Source organism: Oncorhynchus kisutch, linkage group LG6, assembly GCF_002021735.2.
Source record: "Oncorhynchus kisutch isolate 150728-3 linkage group LG6, Okis_V2, whole genome shotgun sequence".
NCBI lineage: Eukaryota > Metazoa > Chordata > Actinopteri > Salmoniformes > Salmonidae > Oncorhynchus > Oncorhynchus kisutch.
Window position 1 is genome coordinate 23,570,308 of NC_034179.2, and position 17,578 is coordinate 23,587,885.

Consider the following 17,578-nt stretch of genomic DNA (forward strand, 5'->3'; position numbering starts at 1 on the left):
GCCGGTTCCTCTTTCCACTGGGATTCTCTGCCTCTAACCCTATTACAGGGGCTGAGTCACTGGCTTACTGGGGCTCTCTCATACCGTCCCTGGGAGGGGTGCGTCACCTGAGTGGGTCGAGTCACTGATGTGATCATCTTGTCTGGGTTGGCACCCCCCCCCCCCCTTGGGTTGTGCTGTGGCAGAGATCTTTGTGGGCTATACTCAGCCTTGTCTCAGGATGGTAAGTTGGTGGTTGAAGATATCCCTCTAGTGGTGTGGGGGCTGTGCTTTGGCAAAGTGGGTGGGGTTATATCCTTCCTGTTTGGCCCTGTCCGGGGGTGTCCTCAGATGGGGCCAGTGTCTCCTGACCCCTCCTGTCTCAGCCTCCAGTATTTATGCTTCAGTAGTTTATGTGTCGGGGGGCTAGGGTCAGTTTGTTATATCTGGAGTACTCCTATTCGGTGTCCTGTGTGAATTTAAGTGTGCTCTCTCTAATTCTCTCTTTCTCTCTCTCGGAGGACCTGAGCCCTAGGACTATGCCTCAGGACTACCTGACATGATGACTCCTTGCTGTTCCCAGTCCACCTGGCCGTACTGCTGCTCCAGTTTCAACTGTTCTGCCTTATTATTATTGGACCATGCTGGTAATTTATGAACATTTGAACATCTTGGCCATGTTCTGTTATAATCTCCACCCGGCACAGCCAGAAGAGGACTGGCCACCCCACATAGCCTGGTTCCTCTCTAGGTTTCTTCCTAGGTTTTGGCCCTTCTAGGGAGTTTTTCTGATCGTGGTGGCTGGTTGTTTTCCCCATCTCTCAGCCTATCCAGGCGGTGCACTACATCCAGAGAACCTGCAACAACGTTTCACCCCCTCCTCCAGGACTATTGCCCAGCAAATGTCCTTCACTCTTGCTTTGATATTCTTGTCAGAGTTTTCTGCTATTCCATCATTCTGAGATTCCATCTCCGACCATACCGGTCCTCCCCGTTTACCTTTGTTTCCATTTCGGTGAGTTTCTTCTCCTGGTTTGCAACCTGAATTTTCAATGTTACGTTTAGGTTTTGGCCTTTCTAGGGAGTTTTTCCTAGCCACCGTGCTTCTACACCTGCATTGCTTGCTGTTTGGGGTTTTAGGCTGGGTTTCTGTACAGCACTTTGAGATATCAGCTGATGTACAAAGGGCTATATAAATAAATTTGAGATGTTCTATTGTGTTATTGACTGTATGTTTGTTTATTCCATGTGTAACTGTGTTGTGTCGCACTGCTTTGCTTTATCTTGGCCAAGTCACAGTTGTAAATGAGAATTGTTTTCAACTGGCCGACCTGGTTAAATAAAGGTGAAAAAAAGGGAAAAAAAGACCCTGGTTCAATTCCAGGTTGTATCACAACTGGCCATGATTGGGAGTCGCATAAGGCTGTGGACAATTGGCCCAGTGTCATCTGGGTTAGGGTTTGGCCAGGGTAAGCAGTCATTGTTAGTAATAATTTGTTCTCAACTGACTTGTCTAAAATAAAGGTAATATGCAGAAATAGCTCCCACAATCTTAATTTTCTGTAAATATAGGACATCCACTGGGACAACCAAAAGTCTTGACACCAGACTTGCAAACAATGAGGACATTTAATACGTCTCATACAAAATGGTGACAGATGAATAGATGAAATCTAGAAAATGTCATAATATGGGCTTGATGTTGCAAAGTAGACTCATCACATTCATAACTAGATAAAACTGCTCACTGTGCCCCAAAATGAACTATGGAGAACCATCACAACACACCATTCTTACGTGCCAGATTCAGACAATAGTCAAGGCCCTTAAAGCTTCTTTTTTTTTTTTATATATATATATAGCTCACATTCAGGCTGACAATTTCTTTTTTTAGACCATGCAAGCCACAAATACCCCCAAATAAACATCCAGTGCCTCTGACCAAAATGTTCTGTGACTTGTTGGTAGGGAGAAACAGAGCTTGGCAGGAGTCTTTCAATCCAACAGTATGTAACAGTAGGGGGGGGGGGGGGGGGGGGGGGAAGAGGGGCTGCACTCAACTTTTGTATTGGCAGTATTCACATTCAAGTTTCAATTGATGTCGATAGAACTAGAGGATTACTCATACCAGTAATATGCCTGGAAGTCAAGCCACACACAACTGCCTAACAACAACCACACTAGCTCTCAGATTGGTCAGTTTCCTGTCACTGTGCAATTCAGACAATCAATCACAGTTAACATTGGACAGAGATGCCTCTGGGGAACATGAAAGTATGCATGGTGCACAGCACTGAGGGCATGGTTCATTATACTGAATGAGACAGATTGGTGAGGGTGTGTAGTGTACAAGGCAATATAAAAACAGACAATGTAGCTGTACAATTCTAAATCTCAGCTCTGGGAAGTCTGTATGAGTAATAAAGGACACAGGTCCTCGAAATGAAAACAGGTACAAGAGAACAGTATAGGCTCAGAGTACAGCACCTGCAACAGTGGATAAATTACCAGAGGGGAAAATGGGACAAAACAAAGCAGAAACTGAATTAAAGATAGGAGGCAGGATATGGAAGTCAAGCAGTTCCAATTGAATTATTTTTTCCCTGCCCACTACATACATTTTATTTAAAAAAGGAAAACAAAATAATCAGAATCTCATAAAACACAACAGCAGCAAGTACCAGTAAAAAAAGACAAAAAAGATAGAGGGAAATTGCATTGATAAGAAGAAAGTAGGGAGTGATGAGAAAAACAGGTTTCTATCACTGTGGCCTAAAGCAGGCCAAGCAGGCAGGAGGAGCATGGCCTTGCTGTCAGTCACTTTGAATCCGTCATTAAGTGGAGAGAAACAAACCAAGACAAGCTCCCTCCAAACAGGAGATGGAGTCACTGCTTCAAGTCAGGGATCCATTGATATACGGTATCACGTCTATCTCTTTTGTTTGAAGGTCTAGGTCTCTCTCCTGACGACTTGCTTTCCCTCCACCAGTCTTGGTCAAATCAGGGAAAGCCTTCCAATTGATGAATATTTTTTTTTCTCCCTCATGTCAGTCTCAACTACCTAGTAGTCATCCAAATCAAATAACTCATCATCTTCTCCTTGGTACTCTATGGCCTGGAAATCCACCCTGTACCGCAAGATCCCTGGAAAAATTAAATAAAAGAAATAGTCAGTCTTACAATAAAAAAAATAACATTACATGTTAAGTGTTGGTCCCTTGTTTATGGAGCTAAAATTTAAGATCCCAGAAATCCATACGCACAAAAAGCTCATTTCTGTCTAATGTTGCACAAATTTGTTTACATCCCTGTTAGTGATAATTTCTTCTTTGCCAAGATAATCCAGCCACCTGACAGGTGTGGCATATCAAGAAGCTGATTAAACAGCATGATCATTACACAGGTGCACCTTTGTGCTAGGGACAATAAAAAGCCAAATGTGCAGTTTTGTTCCACAACACAATGCCAGATGTCTCAAGTTGAGGGAGAGTACAATTGGCATGCGGAATGCAGGAATGTCCACCGGAACGGTTGCCAGAGAATTTAATGTTCATTTCTTTACTATAAGCCACCTCCGTAGTTTTAGAGAATTTGGCAGTACGTCCAACCGGCCTCACAACCGCAGTCCAAGTGTATGGTATCGTGTGGGCGAGTGATTTGCTGATGTCAACATTGTAAACAGAGTGCCCCATGTGAAATCCATGATTAGGGCCTAATGTATTCATTTAAATTGACTGATTTCCTTATATGAACTGTAACTCAGTAAAATCTTTGAAGTTGTTGCATTTATATTTTTGTTCAGTATAATTACTCTGCAGAGGTGCATTACACTGCCAAGCTACACTGACATTTTTATTAATTTGCATGAACCCAGAATAAACCCACCCAAAATAGTAAAAGCATTTAGTTATGAATGTATACTTAAACCCTTACCACCAATTCCACCAAAGCCTTTTACAAACTGGGATCCTTCTTGGCTCTTGTCAGTGACAATCTCCAGACAGGCTCCAAACTTCTTATAGCTATTGGCGAACCATTCAAGTAATGGCAAGCTCTCGATCAGCTCATGGTCCTGACCAGTCTGTAGAAATAAACCCACAACCAAAAAGTTGAACATGAAAAATGAGATGTGATGAGAATTCTCCATGTAAAAGTGGTGGATGCGAACACAGGAAGTAGATAAAATTTCTCTTCAATTTTGCTTACATCACATTTTAAGGTCCTCTAGAAAATCTGGGACCACAACAGAAATTCCTTCATACACTTGTGATGGTTATGGAAAGATAATGACTCCTCACTGACCTCTTTGTCTGTGAAGTGAGACTTGTCTTTCTCCTGCTCTGGTGTCAAATACAACGTCTTCTCATCTGAATCAGTAGAAGAGGTTGAACAGAACGGCAAGAAATAAAAACATGTTAAGACAAGAATCCCTCAGCTGGATGCATTTTGTAGTGTGTCGAGCACATTTACATACCGGTACCCTTCTCCGCCATAGCAAGTCCCTCTGCTCCATGGCAACGTAGGATGTATCTCATGGTATCCAGGTTCTCATAAACAATCAGGATCTCAACAGCACCCATTTCCATGGCTTTCAGTGTGTCTTCCACCCCAAAGCAGTACTTCCCCGTATCCTGGCTGATCTCATCAAAGTATCGTCCTGGGAGAAAAGGTCCTCTATATTATCAATATGACAACAGGATGGAGTAGACATTCATGCAAATTAACAACAGATCAGATGTACTGAATACAAGTACCTATTAGTTTCTTCTCCTGGATGAATTTGACATTGGTAAGCACTTCTGCGGACAGTTCAATGGCCTGGTTGAAGCCATTCTCCCCACCATATGATATGTCAACCAGCTTCAGGATCTTAGCTTGAAGCCTCTGAATGGACACGAGTCAAACATTCATCAGTGAACAAACAGATCACATAGCAGCCATATAAATGCTACAATGGCAATGCTGACAATGGCACCAGAAAGACCTGGAATGGTGGGTCTGGAGTTACTGACCGGGTCAAACATGTCTGACTGGCTGAGCTCCGTCTTGAAGTCAGCTGAACCAGCTAAGACCATGCCTGCTACGTTGACCTTGTCGTTGCACAAAAAAAGCGTGGCTGCAGTCTCTGCCACCTTCCGCACGTAGTTATGTCTCTTCTCCATCCTCAAACGAGCAAAACGCAAGGCAGACTGTCCTCCTCTGCCTGAAAGAGAGCTGTTTGTTATACATGGTTGTGTGGGGACAGGCTGTAATTGTGTTCATGAGTGCATGTGAATGTAGGGCTTTTACCGTGCTTCTTGGGTAGGTCCACTGTGAACTTATGCAGCACCTCCCTGGTGTTGCCCTGTAGGGTTCCGAAGAGGGCGCCACTTCCATCAATCACAATGAAACCAAACTTGCTGTCATCTGAGAGCAATGCTGTAAGAGCCTGGGAGAGAGACAGAAAATGCATGTAATATAATTTTTTTAATCTAATTAGAAAGGTGGTCAATATTTTGACTGTTTTGGCTATACCTAACGTCACACTACACACACACAAAGCCAAGTTTCTTCACCAAAACAAGCAACACAATCGTGATACCGTTAGAAGTGTTGTTTCGATAGTGCAATGCAATCCAAAACTCCATATTTCCCAGTCAAATAGCCCAATGGGAAATATAGTGAGGTGAGAAAATAATGGACAGAGGGGTGTTGAACAACCTTACCTCTGTGTGGAACTTGTTGTCACAGAGATACAGAGAAGTGTTGATTGGTTTAAAAGGCTCAAAGTCGATATTGACTTTTTTCTCTTTGCCCTCATCAGTCACAATGGTGCCACAGTACACAACCAAGCCGTTGGGAGGCACTGCAGGGTAAAAAAAATAAGTTGAAGCTCAGAGATCAAATAAAAATGTATTGGTCACATACACGTGTTGAGCAGATGTTGTTGCGGGTGTAGCGAAATGCTTGTATTCTAGACCACTAGAATGAATGGAGAAATGGCCATAACCCAGCCAGGACCACCCCAAATGACTTCATACAGGAGAGATAGTAGTTACAACCTGACTTCACATACCTTTATGGTAGAGTTTGAGTCTCTGCTGTACAGATGTGATGGCTCCAAGCACAGAGAGCCTGTTTACTCTGCTTTTAATGTTGGATGCAGTGCCAAACTCATCAGCCAACATCTTGGCCACTCTGGAGATCTGGTCCTTAGGTGGGATGATCAGGGATATCATACTCGTGCCATTCCTGAGAGGAGATCAATTGCATTAAACCCACTTTTAAAAACAAGGCATATTCTAACACTTCCTTCGAGTTGTAAAATAAGCTGCAAAGTAACTCAGGCTAAATGATGTCTGCAAGCTATTTATTTAAACTTTTACAACTGTAAAAACAGGGAACATGGGTCTCCCGAGTAGCGCAGCGGTCTAACGCACTGGTTAGCAGTGCTCGAGCAGTCACTACAGATTCGAGTTCGATCCCGAGCTGGGTCACAGCCAGCCGCGACCAGTAGACCCATGAGGCGGCGCACAATTGGCCCAGCGCTGTCCGGGTTAAGGGAGGGTTTGGCTGGCCAGGATGTCCTTGTCCCATCGAGCTCTAGCATGCACGCTGACACGGTCGCCTGTTGTACTGTGTTTCCTTGGACACATTGGTGTGGCTGGCTTCTGGGTTAAGTGAGCACTGTGTCAAGAATCAGTGCGGCTTGGCAGAGTCGTGTTTCGGGGGACGCATGGCCCTCTACCGTCGCCTCTCCCGAGTCAGTCCTTGAGCTGCAGCGATGGGAAAAGACTAACTAGCAATTAGATTTCACGAAAAAGTACACAAAAAGTACATAAATATATTTTCAAAAAGGAACAACAGGTTGTCTTGCTTAACATGCCTTTCATGTAAAGGAGTCCTGTTTAGCAAAGCATGTCCTTTTCATACAAGTATAGCATCAAACCAGACTGCTCTAAAGCAAGTTCTTACGACCGGTTTTCAGATGAGGAAATTACTAAAGTAGGTGAAGGTCACACCATGGCTAGCATCTACATAAAAATAAAAAAATAAACATTTTACAGGCTTACAAATGTAACAGAGTTGGTAACAGCATTACAAATGTTCTCAACACAAGAATGTGAGCAGTTTAAATATTTTAGGTTTCTGCAAATGCTTTTAAAATCAGGAAGTTCTACACAAGGTGAACTCAACACACGATAATTAACAATCAATCAGATCAAGCTTGCAGGGAACGTAACTAAGCCCAGCAGCAATTTTCCTCCTCGTCATATCTCCCATGCGTATGTACAGACATGCCCGCATCCAGACATGCACGCGCGTGCGCATCCAGACCTGCGCGCATCCAGACCTGCGCGCATCCAGACCTGCGCGTGTGTGCGCATCCAGACTGACTTAATTACCAACCAGAGATTTTTTTGCATGAACAATATTTTAACAATTACTTGTTAGTGCTTTAATACAGTACTAACACATACCTACAAAAACATACATAGCATTAAGACTTGGCCCTGATTGTAAAAGGATAGACGGTTTTATAGTGAGAGTGTGACCTTGCCCAAGTAGTATTTCCACATTTTTGGGGGTTTTGACCACCATGTTGACATTACAAACTTGTTGTTGTACCTAGTCAAGAGGGTGAAGGTCACAGTAGTTTGTGCACTAGGTGAACGCATTATTAAACAACTTGACCCACTGACCTACACAGAAACCACAGGTCACGACTTGCTTAACCTGCCCTAGATGTATCCTGTTTTCCCAAGCAAGCCAGGCATGTCCTTTTTATTCAACTATAGCATCAAACCCGACCACTAAGGCAAGCTCTTATGGCAGGTTCAGATGAGGACATTACTACAGGCCTAATGGGAGCGTGACCTTCCCAGTCTTCATATTTCCACATTTTTGTTTTGCCCACAATGTTGACAATACAAACTTGTTGCTGTTCCTAGTCAAGGGGGTGAAGGTCACAGTATTCTGTACACTGACTGAATTCATTAAACAATTTGACCCACTGGACTATATAGATAACCACCCAGGGCGAAAGAGTGCTCATGCACAAGTCAGGTGTGGAATTTAGCTAAGCGAAGTTCCCAAGTTGGATCCAGGTCAAAAGTAATGCTTAGGAATTGCTTGACCCTTTGCTCTAAATTAAACTACATTGTCAGCTACTCTGGCTGAGTGACAGGTCTATTGCCAGCTATTAAAATGCCTATTTATGTGACACTGACTGGTAAAGACTTGGTCAGCAAAAACCTGCCTGAAATTACATCACATTTTACTTTAAAGCAGCTAAATTGTCCACTGTCACTAATTTTTTAAATGTAGACTAGCTAGATAGCATTGGGCATCAGCTATGAGATTGTTAAAATCAAAACAAAGTGTAGATTCAGATTGTATTATCAGCTAGCTAACTGTGAATGTCAGACACCACTAGTACGCATTGCCAGCTTGGTAGCTGAAGGTAAAGAAGTCATTCTAGTTACACAACTAATAGCAAGCTAGATAACGTTACGTAGATCAATGCCAAGTTATCTAGCTGGTTAGCGAACTAGCTAGTTACGCGTTGAAATAAATACTAAAACTATTAACGTCATTTGCTAGCTAGATAACGTTAATTTGTATGGGCCTTGTACTAGCTTCCACATAGGTAGTAGCTAGTTAGCTACAAAGTTAGCCCCTTGTTTACTGGTTCAATGAGACGAAGAAAGTCACTGACAACCCCATGCACTTGTCATGTCCACACGTACCCCCGAGCAGCTTCCAGACTTTTGATCAACTTCTTTATCTTCCATATCTCCACGTTCCTATCCGCTGCGTTGGGGTCGTCCGCCATTTCTTCCGTTGTCTATTCAGGACCTGGAAGGGTAGTAGTAGTGGCAGCATTAAAAGACGGACTGCGATAACTAGTTAACACGGGCGACTTGTGCTAAGGCTCATGACAAATATAGCAACATTTAAAAAAAAATCGAACTATTTCCACAACAGCAAGGACGATATTAGTCCAATTGATCTAGTCAGCAAACGGGTGATGTGTCTGTCGCGTTTGGAAAATCTCCTGGCTTTTAAATCCTACTCAGGCCCTAGAGTCCACCTGCTCAAGTATTGCAGAATAATGTCAAAGTTATTAGAACGATAATATGCATATGAACCAAACACCAAATCCCCAAAATGACCACTCAAAAACACGCAACTGTACTTGCCCCAAAGCGCCGTTTTGTCTGCACTTTATCTCTCAAATGACAGCTATTTAGTAGTTGTCGTCAGCCCTGACGTTGTCGAGTAGTAGCTCCACTCAAGCCGGTTTGTTCTTGCTAGTACGCATGGTGCGATGGGCCCTCATGTCATGTTGGGGAGGCGGCTGGAATAATTCCGGTTGGAGATCACTTCCTGGAAACGCCATAGTTACGGTTGATTTAGAGATTTTTCATTGGGCTAAACAGTGGGTGGGTGGAGCAGAGAAAAAATAAGTACCAATACCAATGGTTTCCACTAGTTACCACAACCACAAAGTCAAATTGGCTAAATCTTAAAGATTTATGAAAACAACAATGTGCTTTTTGGTCTTAATTTAAGTTTAGGCTTAGGCATAAGGTGCTTTTTGGTCTTAATTTAAGTTTAGGGTTAGGCATAAGGTTCGCAGTGTGGTTGAGGTAAGGTTTAGGTTTAAAACCCAATGTTAAGAAGAGTAATCAATGGGCTCGTTTGTGAGGTAAGGCTGAAGCAACCGACTCAGAGCTGGCACCACAGGTTCAAAAATGATGTGGCAAAATTCACGTCTTTTCAGGGGGCTGGAGTTTTTCCCGTTCTCTTGACCTGGTCAGATAAAACTCTGGATTCTATTCATAGGCTATGACAGGGTCCAATGTTAACTGTTTTTCTTACTGTCCCAAACACAATTTCTACTGGACTTGACATGGTGTAGTTTTTAAATGCATTGGGATCATGAAGGGCCTATAGAGAGCAATAGTAATGGCGTTTTTTTGTAGACATGAAATCCACCAATGCTTGTTGGCCAAGGCCTATGTGGAAATGAATGAAGATCTGATACGTTTTGATCTATGAGATCATCTTCATCAGCTAATGTCACTTATGTGAATTTTGAAGCATTTATGTAATCAAATAAAACACTAAAGGCTTTACCACAGTAGGTTGGGGACACCTTAATTGGGGAGGACAGGCTCGTGGTCATGGCTGGAAAGGGAGTTGAATTAGTGGAATGGTATCAAACAAATGGTTTCTATTTGTTTGATGCCATTCGATTTGCGCCTTTCCAGCCATTTTTATGAGCCATCCTCCTTTCAACAGCTACCACTGAGATTTACAATTCTTAAAGGTCATATTTGCTGACTGATATTATCTCATAGAATAAAACGGATAATGTAATATTTGTGTTTTGGAGAAATGACCAGGCAGGAGACGGGAGTACAGTTAGTTTTCGTTTAGTCAAAACCCCTCGTGCTCTACAGTTCGCGGCATTCCAGTGCGCATGTGCATTTCCTATTAGGTGTAGTAACGTAACACTGCCGTAATGCATTACTGCTTAGTAACAGCACAGTAACTAATATAAACAGATGTAGATCCCAGATACTACACTCCTCCCCCATAGTGTTTAACTCCCAGAGAACAAGGTAAATATGTTAGGTAACTACTAATGCAATATCTGAACAATGCATTCTTAAACATTTTTCAACTACTGGGTTGAAGCAGACTTTTCAGAGCCCAGCACAAATCCAGGGGATTATTCTGCCCCGAAGATGGAGTTTGTGTCCTAATAACTAACCCAGGTAATGTCCTTTTTCTTTCCTTTTATCTAGGACATATTAAAGTGTTTGTTTTACTGTCCGTTACCTCCTTAACCAGCTCAACTCACAGGTCAAGCTTTTGAGGTGCCCTTCGCTGTCGAATAGGATATCTCCGCTCCTCCTGGGCTTCCTGTGGTGGGCCAGGTTCGGGTGGAAGGTCAGGCTCTGTCTCTCCCGTACGTCCACAGTCAGGAGAATAGTCCTGGGGGTCGTTATTGTTCTTGTTCTCTCGGAATGTCTCTGCTGGGGCGTTGGACCGTAGCAGATGATCCACATGAACGTTGACCTGGCGATGACCAATTTGGACTTGGTAAGTCAAAGGTCCTCTGCGTTGCAAGATCACACCTGAGTTCCACAGGCACTTGGGGTGTCTGAAATCACGTACCATCACCCTCTCTTCCTCTTTGAATTCTCTGACAGTCTTTGAGTGTCTGTCATGAGCTTTCTTCTGCTGTAGCTGGTGCTTTGCCACAGTGCTTGACAAGTCTGGTTTCAACAATGTCTGGCGGGTACGTTTCAGAAACAGTTCAGCTGGTGTACATTCCGTTACTGTGTGTGGGGTGTTACGGTAAGTAAACAGGAACCGGGGAAGCCTTTGGTGGATGGGCACAGACTGAACCTCGAGTCTAGTCCAGGCCTTCTTAAAGGTTTGCACGGCTCTCTCCGCTGCTCCGTTTGATGCCGGATGGTAAGGTGGTGACAGGATGTGCCTTACTCCGTTGTTCTTGAGAAACATTTCAAAATCGTTTGACGTGAACGGGGGGGCATTGTCCGATACGAGCTCCTTGACTAGTCCAAAGGATGCAAACAGGTGTCTGAGAAGATTGATGGTCTTCTCAGCTGTGGTCAGTTGAGTAGGGAACACTTCCATCCACTTGGAATGGACATCGACGACAACAAGGAAATGTTGCTTGTCAATTTCGGCGTAATCCACATGGATGCGTTCCCAAGGTGTAGCAGCCCAGAACCATGGATGAAGAGGTGCAGCAGCAGGCTTGTTGCGAACATCTTCACAAGGTGAGCAGTGGCCTACATGCTGTTGAATGTCCTGATCCAGTCCACCACAGATAACTGCGAGCGAGTGCTTTCATTCGAGTGATCCCTGGATGTCCCTCATGCAGGTCAGATAGCAGTCTCCTCTGGAATTTGTGAGGTACCACCACCCTTGATCCCCACAGAACACACCCTTGATCAGTGGACAACTGGTCTTTCTTGTCGATGAATGGACAAAGGTTATCGTCATTTACGGAGGTTGGCCAACTGCCTAATGTTAAGTCCAAGACTTTGGAAAGCACTGGGTCTTTCCTTGTTTCCTCTGCTATGTCAGAAGCAGATATGGGCAGTTCATCAATGAGAGAGATCTGGAAGACTGCTCTATCATCTTCACTGTCGGAGTCACTATTGCATGGTAGTCTTGATAGTGCATCGGCATTTGTGTGATCACTGGATCGTCTGTACTCAATCTCGTAGTCGTAGGCTAACAATATCAGAGCCCAATGTTGCATTTGAAGTGCAGCAAGGGTTGGTATAGCTGATTTTGGTCCAAGGATGGCCAACAGAGGCTTGTGATCTGTCAGCAGTTGGAACTTCCTTCCGTAGAGGTATTTGTGAAACTTCTTCACTCCGAATATTATGCTCAGGGCTTCCTTCTCAATTTGAGCATAATTTTTCTCACTTGGTGACAGAGTCCGTGATGCAAATGCAATAGGGTGTTCTTCACCTGACGGTAGAATATGTGAGATGACGGCTCCTACTCCGTATGGAGATGCATCACACGCGAGTCTCAGCTTCATCTCTGTGTTATAGTGGGCAAGCCACTTGCTCTTTAGCAGACGCTGTTTGCAAGTCTTGAATGCTTCTTCGCATTGTGGGGACCAATTCCACTTTGTATCGGCCTGCAGCAGTTGGTGAAGCGGATGCAACAATGTAGACAAGTTTGCCACAAACTTTCCGTAATAGTTCAGGAGCCCCAAAAATGACCTCAGCTCTGAGATATTTGTGGGTGCTGGAGAGTTTACGATTGCTTCCACCTTGCTGTTGGTTGGGTGCAGGCCTTGTGCATCAATCTTGTATCCGAGATACTCCACTGAGTCCTGGAGGAACTCACACTTGCTGCGTTTCATTCTCACTCCGTATTTCTCCAGTCTTGACATCACTTTGTCCAGCACTACAAGGTGCTCTCCAATGGTTGGTGCTGACACGAGGATGTCGTCCATGAAGCACACAACATGGTCTATACCGTCCAAGATCTGTTCCATTGTTTTTTATTTTATTTTATTTTAATTTTAATTTTACCTTTATTTAACCAGGTAGGCAAGTTGAGAACAAGTTCTCATTTACAATTGCGACCTGGCCAAGATAAAGCAAAGCAGTTCGACAGATAAAACGACACAGAGTTACACATGGAGTAAAAACAAACATACAGTCAATAATGCAGTATAAACAAGTCTATATACAATGTGAGCAAATGAGGTGAGAAGGGAGGTAAAGGCAAAAAAAAGGCCATGATGGCAAAGTAAATACAATATAGCAAGTAAAATACTGGAATGGTAGTTTTGCAATGGAAGAATGTGCAAAGTAGAAATAAAAAAATAATGGGGTGCAAAGGAGCAAAATAAATAAATAAATACAAATTAAATACAGTTGGGAAAGAGGTAGTTGTTTGGGCTAAATTATAGGTGGGCTATGTACAGGTGCAGTAATCTGTGAGCTGCTCTGACAGTTGGTGCTTAAAGCTAGTGAGGGAGATAAGTGTTTCCAGTTTCAGAGATTTTTGTAGTTCGTTCCAGTCATTGGCAGCAGAGAACTGGAAGGAGAGGCGGCCAAAGAAAGAATTGGTCTTGGGGGTGACTAGAGAGATATACCTGCTGGAGCGTGTGCTACAGGTGGGAGATGCTATGGTGACCAGCGAGCTGAGATAAGGGGGGACTTTACCTAGCAGGGTCTTGTAGATGACATGGAGCCAGTGGGTTTGGCGACGAGTATGAAGCGAGGGCCAGCCAACGAGAGCGTACAGGTCGCAATGGTGGGTAGTATATGGGGCTTTGGTGATAAAACGGATTGCACTGTGATAGACTGCATCCAATTTGTTGAGTAGGGTATTTGAGGCTATTTTGTAAATGACATCGCCAAAGTCGAGGATTGGTAGGATGGTCAGTTTTACAAGGGTATGTTTGGCAGCATGAGTGAAGGATGCTTTGTTGCGAAATAGGAAGCCAATTCTAGATTTAACTTTGGATTGGAGATGTTTGATATGGGTCTGGAAGGAGAGTTTACAGTCTAACCAGACACCTAAGTATTTGTAGTTGTCCACGTATTCTAAGTCAGAGCCGTCCAGAGTAGTGATGTTGGACAGGCGGGTAGGTGCAGGTAGCGATCGGTTGAAGAGCATGCATTTAGTTTTACTTGTATTTAAGAGCAATTGGAGGCCACGGAAGGAGAGTTGTATGGCATTGAAGCTTGCCTGGAGGGTTGTTAACACAGTGTCCAAAGAAGGGCCGGAAGTATACAGAATGGTGTCGTCTGCGTAGAGGTGGATCAGGGACTCACCAGCAGCAAGAGCGACCTCATTGATGTATACAGAGAAGAGAGTCGGTCCAAGAATTGAACCCTGTGGCACCCCCATAGAGACTGCCAGAGGTCCGGACAGCAGACCCTCCGACTTGACACACTGAACTCTATCAGAGAAGTAGTTGGTGAACCAGGCGAGGCAATCATTTGAGAAACCAAGGCTGTCGAGTCTGCCGATGAGGATATGGTGATTGACAGAGTCGAAAGCCTTGGCCAGATCGATGAATACGGCTGCACAGTAATGTTTCTTATCGATGGCGGTTAAGATATCGTTTAGGACCTTGAGCGTGGCTGAGGTGCACCCATGACCAGCTCTGAAACCAGATTGCATAGCAGAGAAGGTATGGTGAGATTCGAAATGGTCGGTAATCTGTTTGTTGACTTGGCTTTCGAAGACCTTAGAAAGGCACGGTAGGATAGATATAGGTCTGTAGCAGTTTGGGTCAAGAGTGTCCCCCCCTTTGAAGAGGGGGATGACCGCAGCTGCTTTCCAATCTTTGGGAATCTCAGACGACACGAAAGAGAGGTTGAACAGGCTAGTAATAGGGGTGGCAACAATTTCGGCAGATAATTTTAGAAAGAAAGGGTCCAGATTGTCTAGCCCGGCTGATTTGTAGGGGTCCAGATTTTGCAGCTCTTTCAGAACATCAGCTGAATGGATTTGGGAGAAGGAGAAATGGGGAAGGCTTGGGCGAGTTGCTGTTGGGGGTGCAGTGCTGTTGTCCGGGGTAGGAGTAGCCAGGTGGAAAGCATGGCCAGCCGTAGAAAAATGCTTATTGAAATTCTCAATTATGGTGGATTTATCAGTGGTGACAGTGTTTCCTATCTTCAGTGCAGTGGGCAGCTGGGAGGAGGTGTTCTTATTCTCCATGGACTTTACAGTGTCCCAGAACTTTTTTGAGTTAGTGTTGCAGGAAGCAAATTTCTGCTTGAAAAAGCTAGCCTTGGCTTTTCTAACTGCCTGTGTATAATGATTTCTAGCTTCCCTGAACAGCTGCATATCACGGGGGCTGTTCGATGCTAATGCAGAACGCCATAGGATGTTTTTGTGTTGGTTAAGGGCAGTCAGGTCTGGGGAGAACCAAGGGCTATATCTGTTCCTGGTTCTAAATTTCTTGAATGGGGCATGTTTATTTAAGATGGTTAGGAAGGCATTTTTAAAAAATATCCAGGCATCCTCTACTGACGGGATGAGATCAATATCCTTCCAGGATACCCCGGCCAGGTCGATTAGAAAGGCCTGCTCGCTGTTGGAATATCGCTGGAGCTGTCGAGATTCCATAGGCCAAGCGATTGAATCTGAATAGCCCCTTGTGTGTATTGATGGTCAGATACTGTTCTGACTCCGGATCCAGCTTCAGTTGCTGATAAGCGAATGCCAGGTCCAGCTTACTGAAAACCTTCCCACCAGCTAGAGTGGCAAACAGATCTTCAGCGTTTGGTAGTGGATATTCCTCTGGTAGTATGCAGCGATTTACTGTGACCTTGTAGTCACCGCACATTCTGACGGTCTTGTCTTTCTTTGGGACTACAACAATCGGAGCGGCCCAGTCGCTCCTCCCTACTTTCGTGATTATGTTATTCTTCTGTAGGTGGTCCAGTTCCTTCTCTACTGCTTCCTTAAGAGCATAGGGAACTGGACGTGGTTTGTGAAAGATAGGCTTGGTTCCTTCTTGCACTCTGACTTTTGCTGTGAAGTCTTGTATTTCCCCGTAGCCATCTTTGAAAAGTTCTTTGTGCTTCTCCAGCATGTTAGTGAGTGTAGCCTGACTCACTGGTTTGTCATTTCTCAGACTGAAGATTTCTCCCCAGTTCAACTTGATCTTTTGTAGCCCGTTTCTGCCTAGCAAGGCTGATTTTTCTCCTTTAACAATGACAAGCGGTAGCGTCCACTCCTTTCCCTCATACCGGACTGGTACCTGGATCTGCCCTAACACAGGAATAGTGTCACCAGTGTATGAAGAAAGGCGGATGGACGCGGGCTGAAGAGGACAATCTTTCAGTTTTTCTTTGTAGAGTCTCTCTGGAACCAGAGATACAGACGCTCCGGTGTCCAGCTGCATTTTAACCTGTTTTCCCGCTAACTCCATGTTGAGATAGATTCCATCTTTAAGTTGTTGAGCTGTGTACACTGTGAACAGTTCCACTACTGTTTCAGTTGTACCTTCCTCTTCTTGTGCTGCGTCTGACACTTTGTGCGCTCTTGCTGTGCGTTTTGAGGCTTTACACACTCTCTGTAAATGTCCAACCTTTCCACAATTGTGGCACTTTTCATTATGGAATCGACATTCACTGTGCTGATGATTATCTCCCCCACATCTGTAGCAACTTGGCTTAGACCTTTGAGATGTGGGCTGCTTTGTTCTTGTGTAACCTTGAGGACGGGACTGAAAAAAGTGTGACCTTTGTGAGCTTTTTCCACCACGTGCATCACTGACCTTGTGAACACCTTTCTGACGTTCTGCATGTCCCGATAGTTCAATAGTATCCCTGTGGGCAAGCTCGAGTCCAAGTGCTATATCACAGGCTTTCTTAAAGGTCAGGTCCTTCTCTGACAGGAGCCTTCTGTGTTATGCTTCACCTGTGAGACCACATACAAACTTGTCTCGGAGAGCATCATCAAGAAATCATGCAAACTCACATGTACTTGCCAGCCTTTTCAAAGCAAGGATGTAGTCAGCCACGGTTTCCCCTTGACTCTTGTGACGTTGGTAAAATCTAAAACGTTCTGCAATGAGAATTGGCTTAGGCTTGAAATACCTTGAAAGAGTTTCAGTCAGTTCTGCATAGTTCAACTCCACTGCTTTCATTGGTTCAATGAGACCTTTCAGCAATCCATACTCAGTTGGACCCAAAACACAGAGAAATACGTCTGCTTTCTTTCCATCTTTGATTTCATTTGCAGCCAGCCAACGCTCAAAACGCTCCAAATAGGAATCAAAATCCTCTTTTGTAGCCTCAAACTCTGGTACTCGACCAATGGTTGCCATGTTCACAGTTAATTGTTCAGTTTCCTTATATTCTTTAATTTTCTGAATATTCATCTACTTCTTCACTTCAGAAGTTTCTGCAATTACTTCATTCACTGCACTCATTTGTATTAATGTACACACCGTGTTACGTTCCTTCTTCCTTTTTTCTTTCTTCTTGCCAATATTTCTCCAGAGATCGCCTAATTTCAATGGGTTCAATGAGACAGTAAAAAAAAAAATTAACCACCAGAGGGCAGTGTCGCTATTCTGGAC

General features: G+C 44.0%; 1 protein-coding gene across 2 annotated transcripts; it reads right to left on the bottom strand.

The window, feature by feature from the left end:
* Positions 1-1,589: 1,589 nt before the first annotated feature.
* LOC109892550 (eukaryotic peptide chain release factor subunit 1-like) lies at positions 1,590-9,717 on the bottom strand. Of its 2 annotated transcripts, none has more exons than XM_020485162.2 (11): positions 9,162-9,717; positions 8,709-8,817; positions 6,035-6,210; positions 5,685-5,824; positions 5,269-5,407; positions 4,992-5,182; positions 4,734-4,863; positions 4,454-4,636; positions 4,282-4,346; positions 3,913-4,060; positions 1,590-3,123 (listed from the first exon to the last, which is right to left on the bottom strand). In XM_020485162.2, exons 2-11 carry the CDS (start codon positions 8,792-8,794, stop codon positions 3,041-3,043), a joined length of 1,341 nt encoding a protein of 446 aa, XP_020340751.1. In that variant the 5' UTR covers positions 8,795-8,817; positions 9,162-9,717; the 3' UTR covers positions 1,590-3,040. The 2 variants fall into 2 exon arrangements, with proteins under 2 accessions (XP_020340751.1, XP_020340752.1); XM_020485163.2 differs by having other exon boundaries at positions 9,153-9,336.
* Positions 9,718-17,578: the final 7,861 nt, after the last annotated feature.

What these genes read in the sequence shown, in the direction of transcription:
- LOC109892550 (XM_020485162.2), bottom strand. Translation starts at nt 8,794, where the DNA reads ATGGCGGACGACCCCAACGCAGCGGATAGGAACGTGGAGATATGGAAG. An exon ending in AGTCTGGAAGCTGCTCGGGG is followed by an intron (nt 6,211 to 8,708) that starts GTACGTGTGGAC and finishes ATCTCCTCTCAG; the next exon opens with GAATGGCACGAGTATGATAT. An exon ending in ACAACAAGTTCCACACAGAG is followed by an intron (nt 5,408 to 5,684) that starts GTAAGGTTGTTC and finishes TCTCTCTCCCAG; the next exon opens with GCTCTTACAGCATTGCTCTC.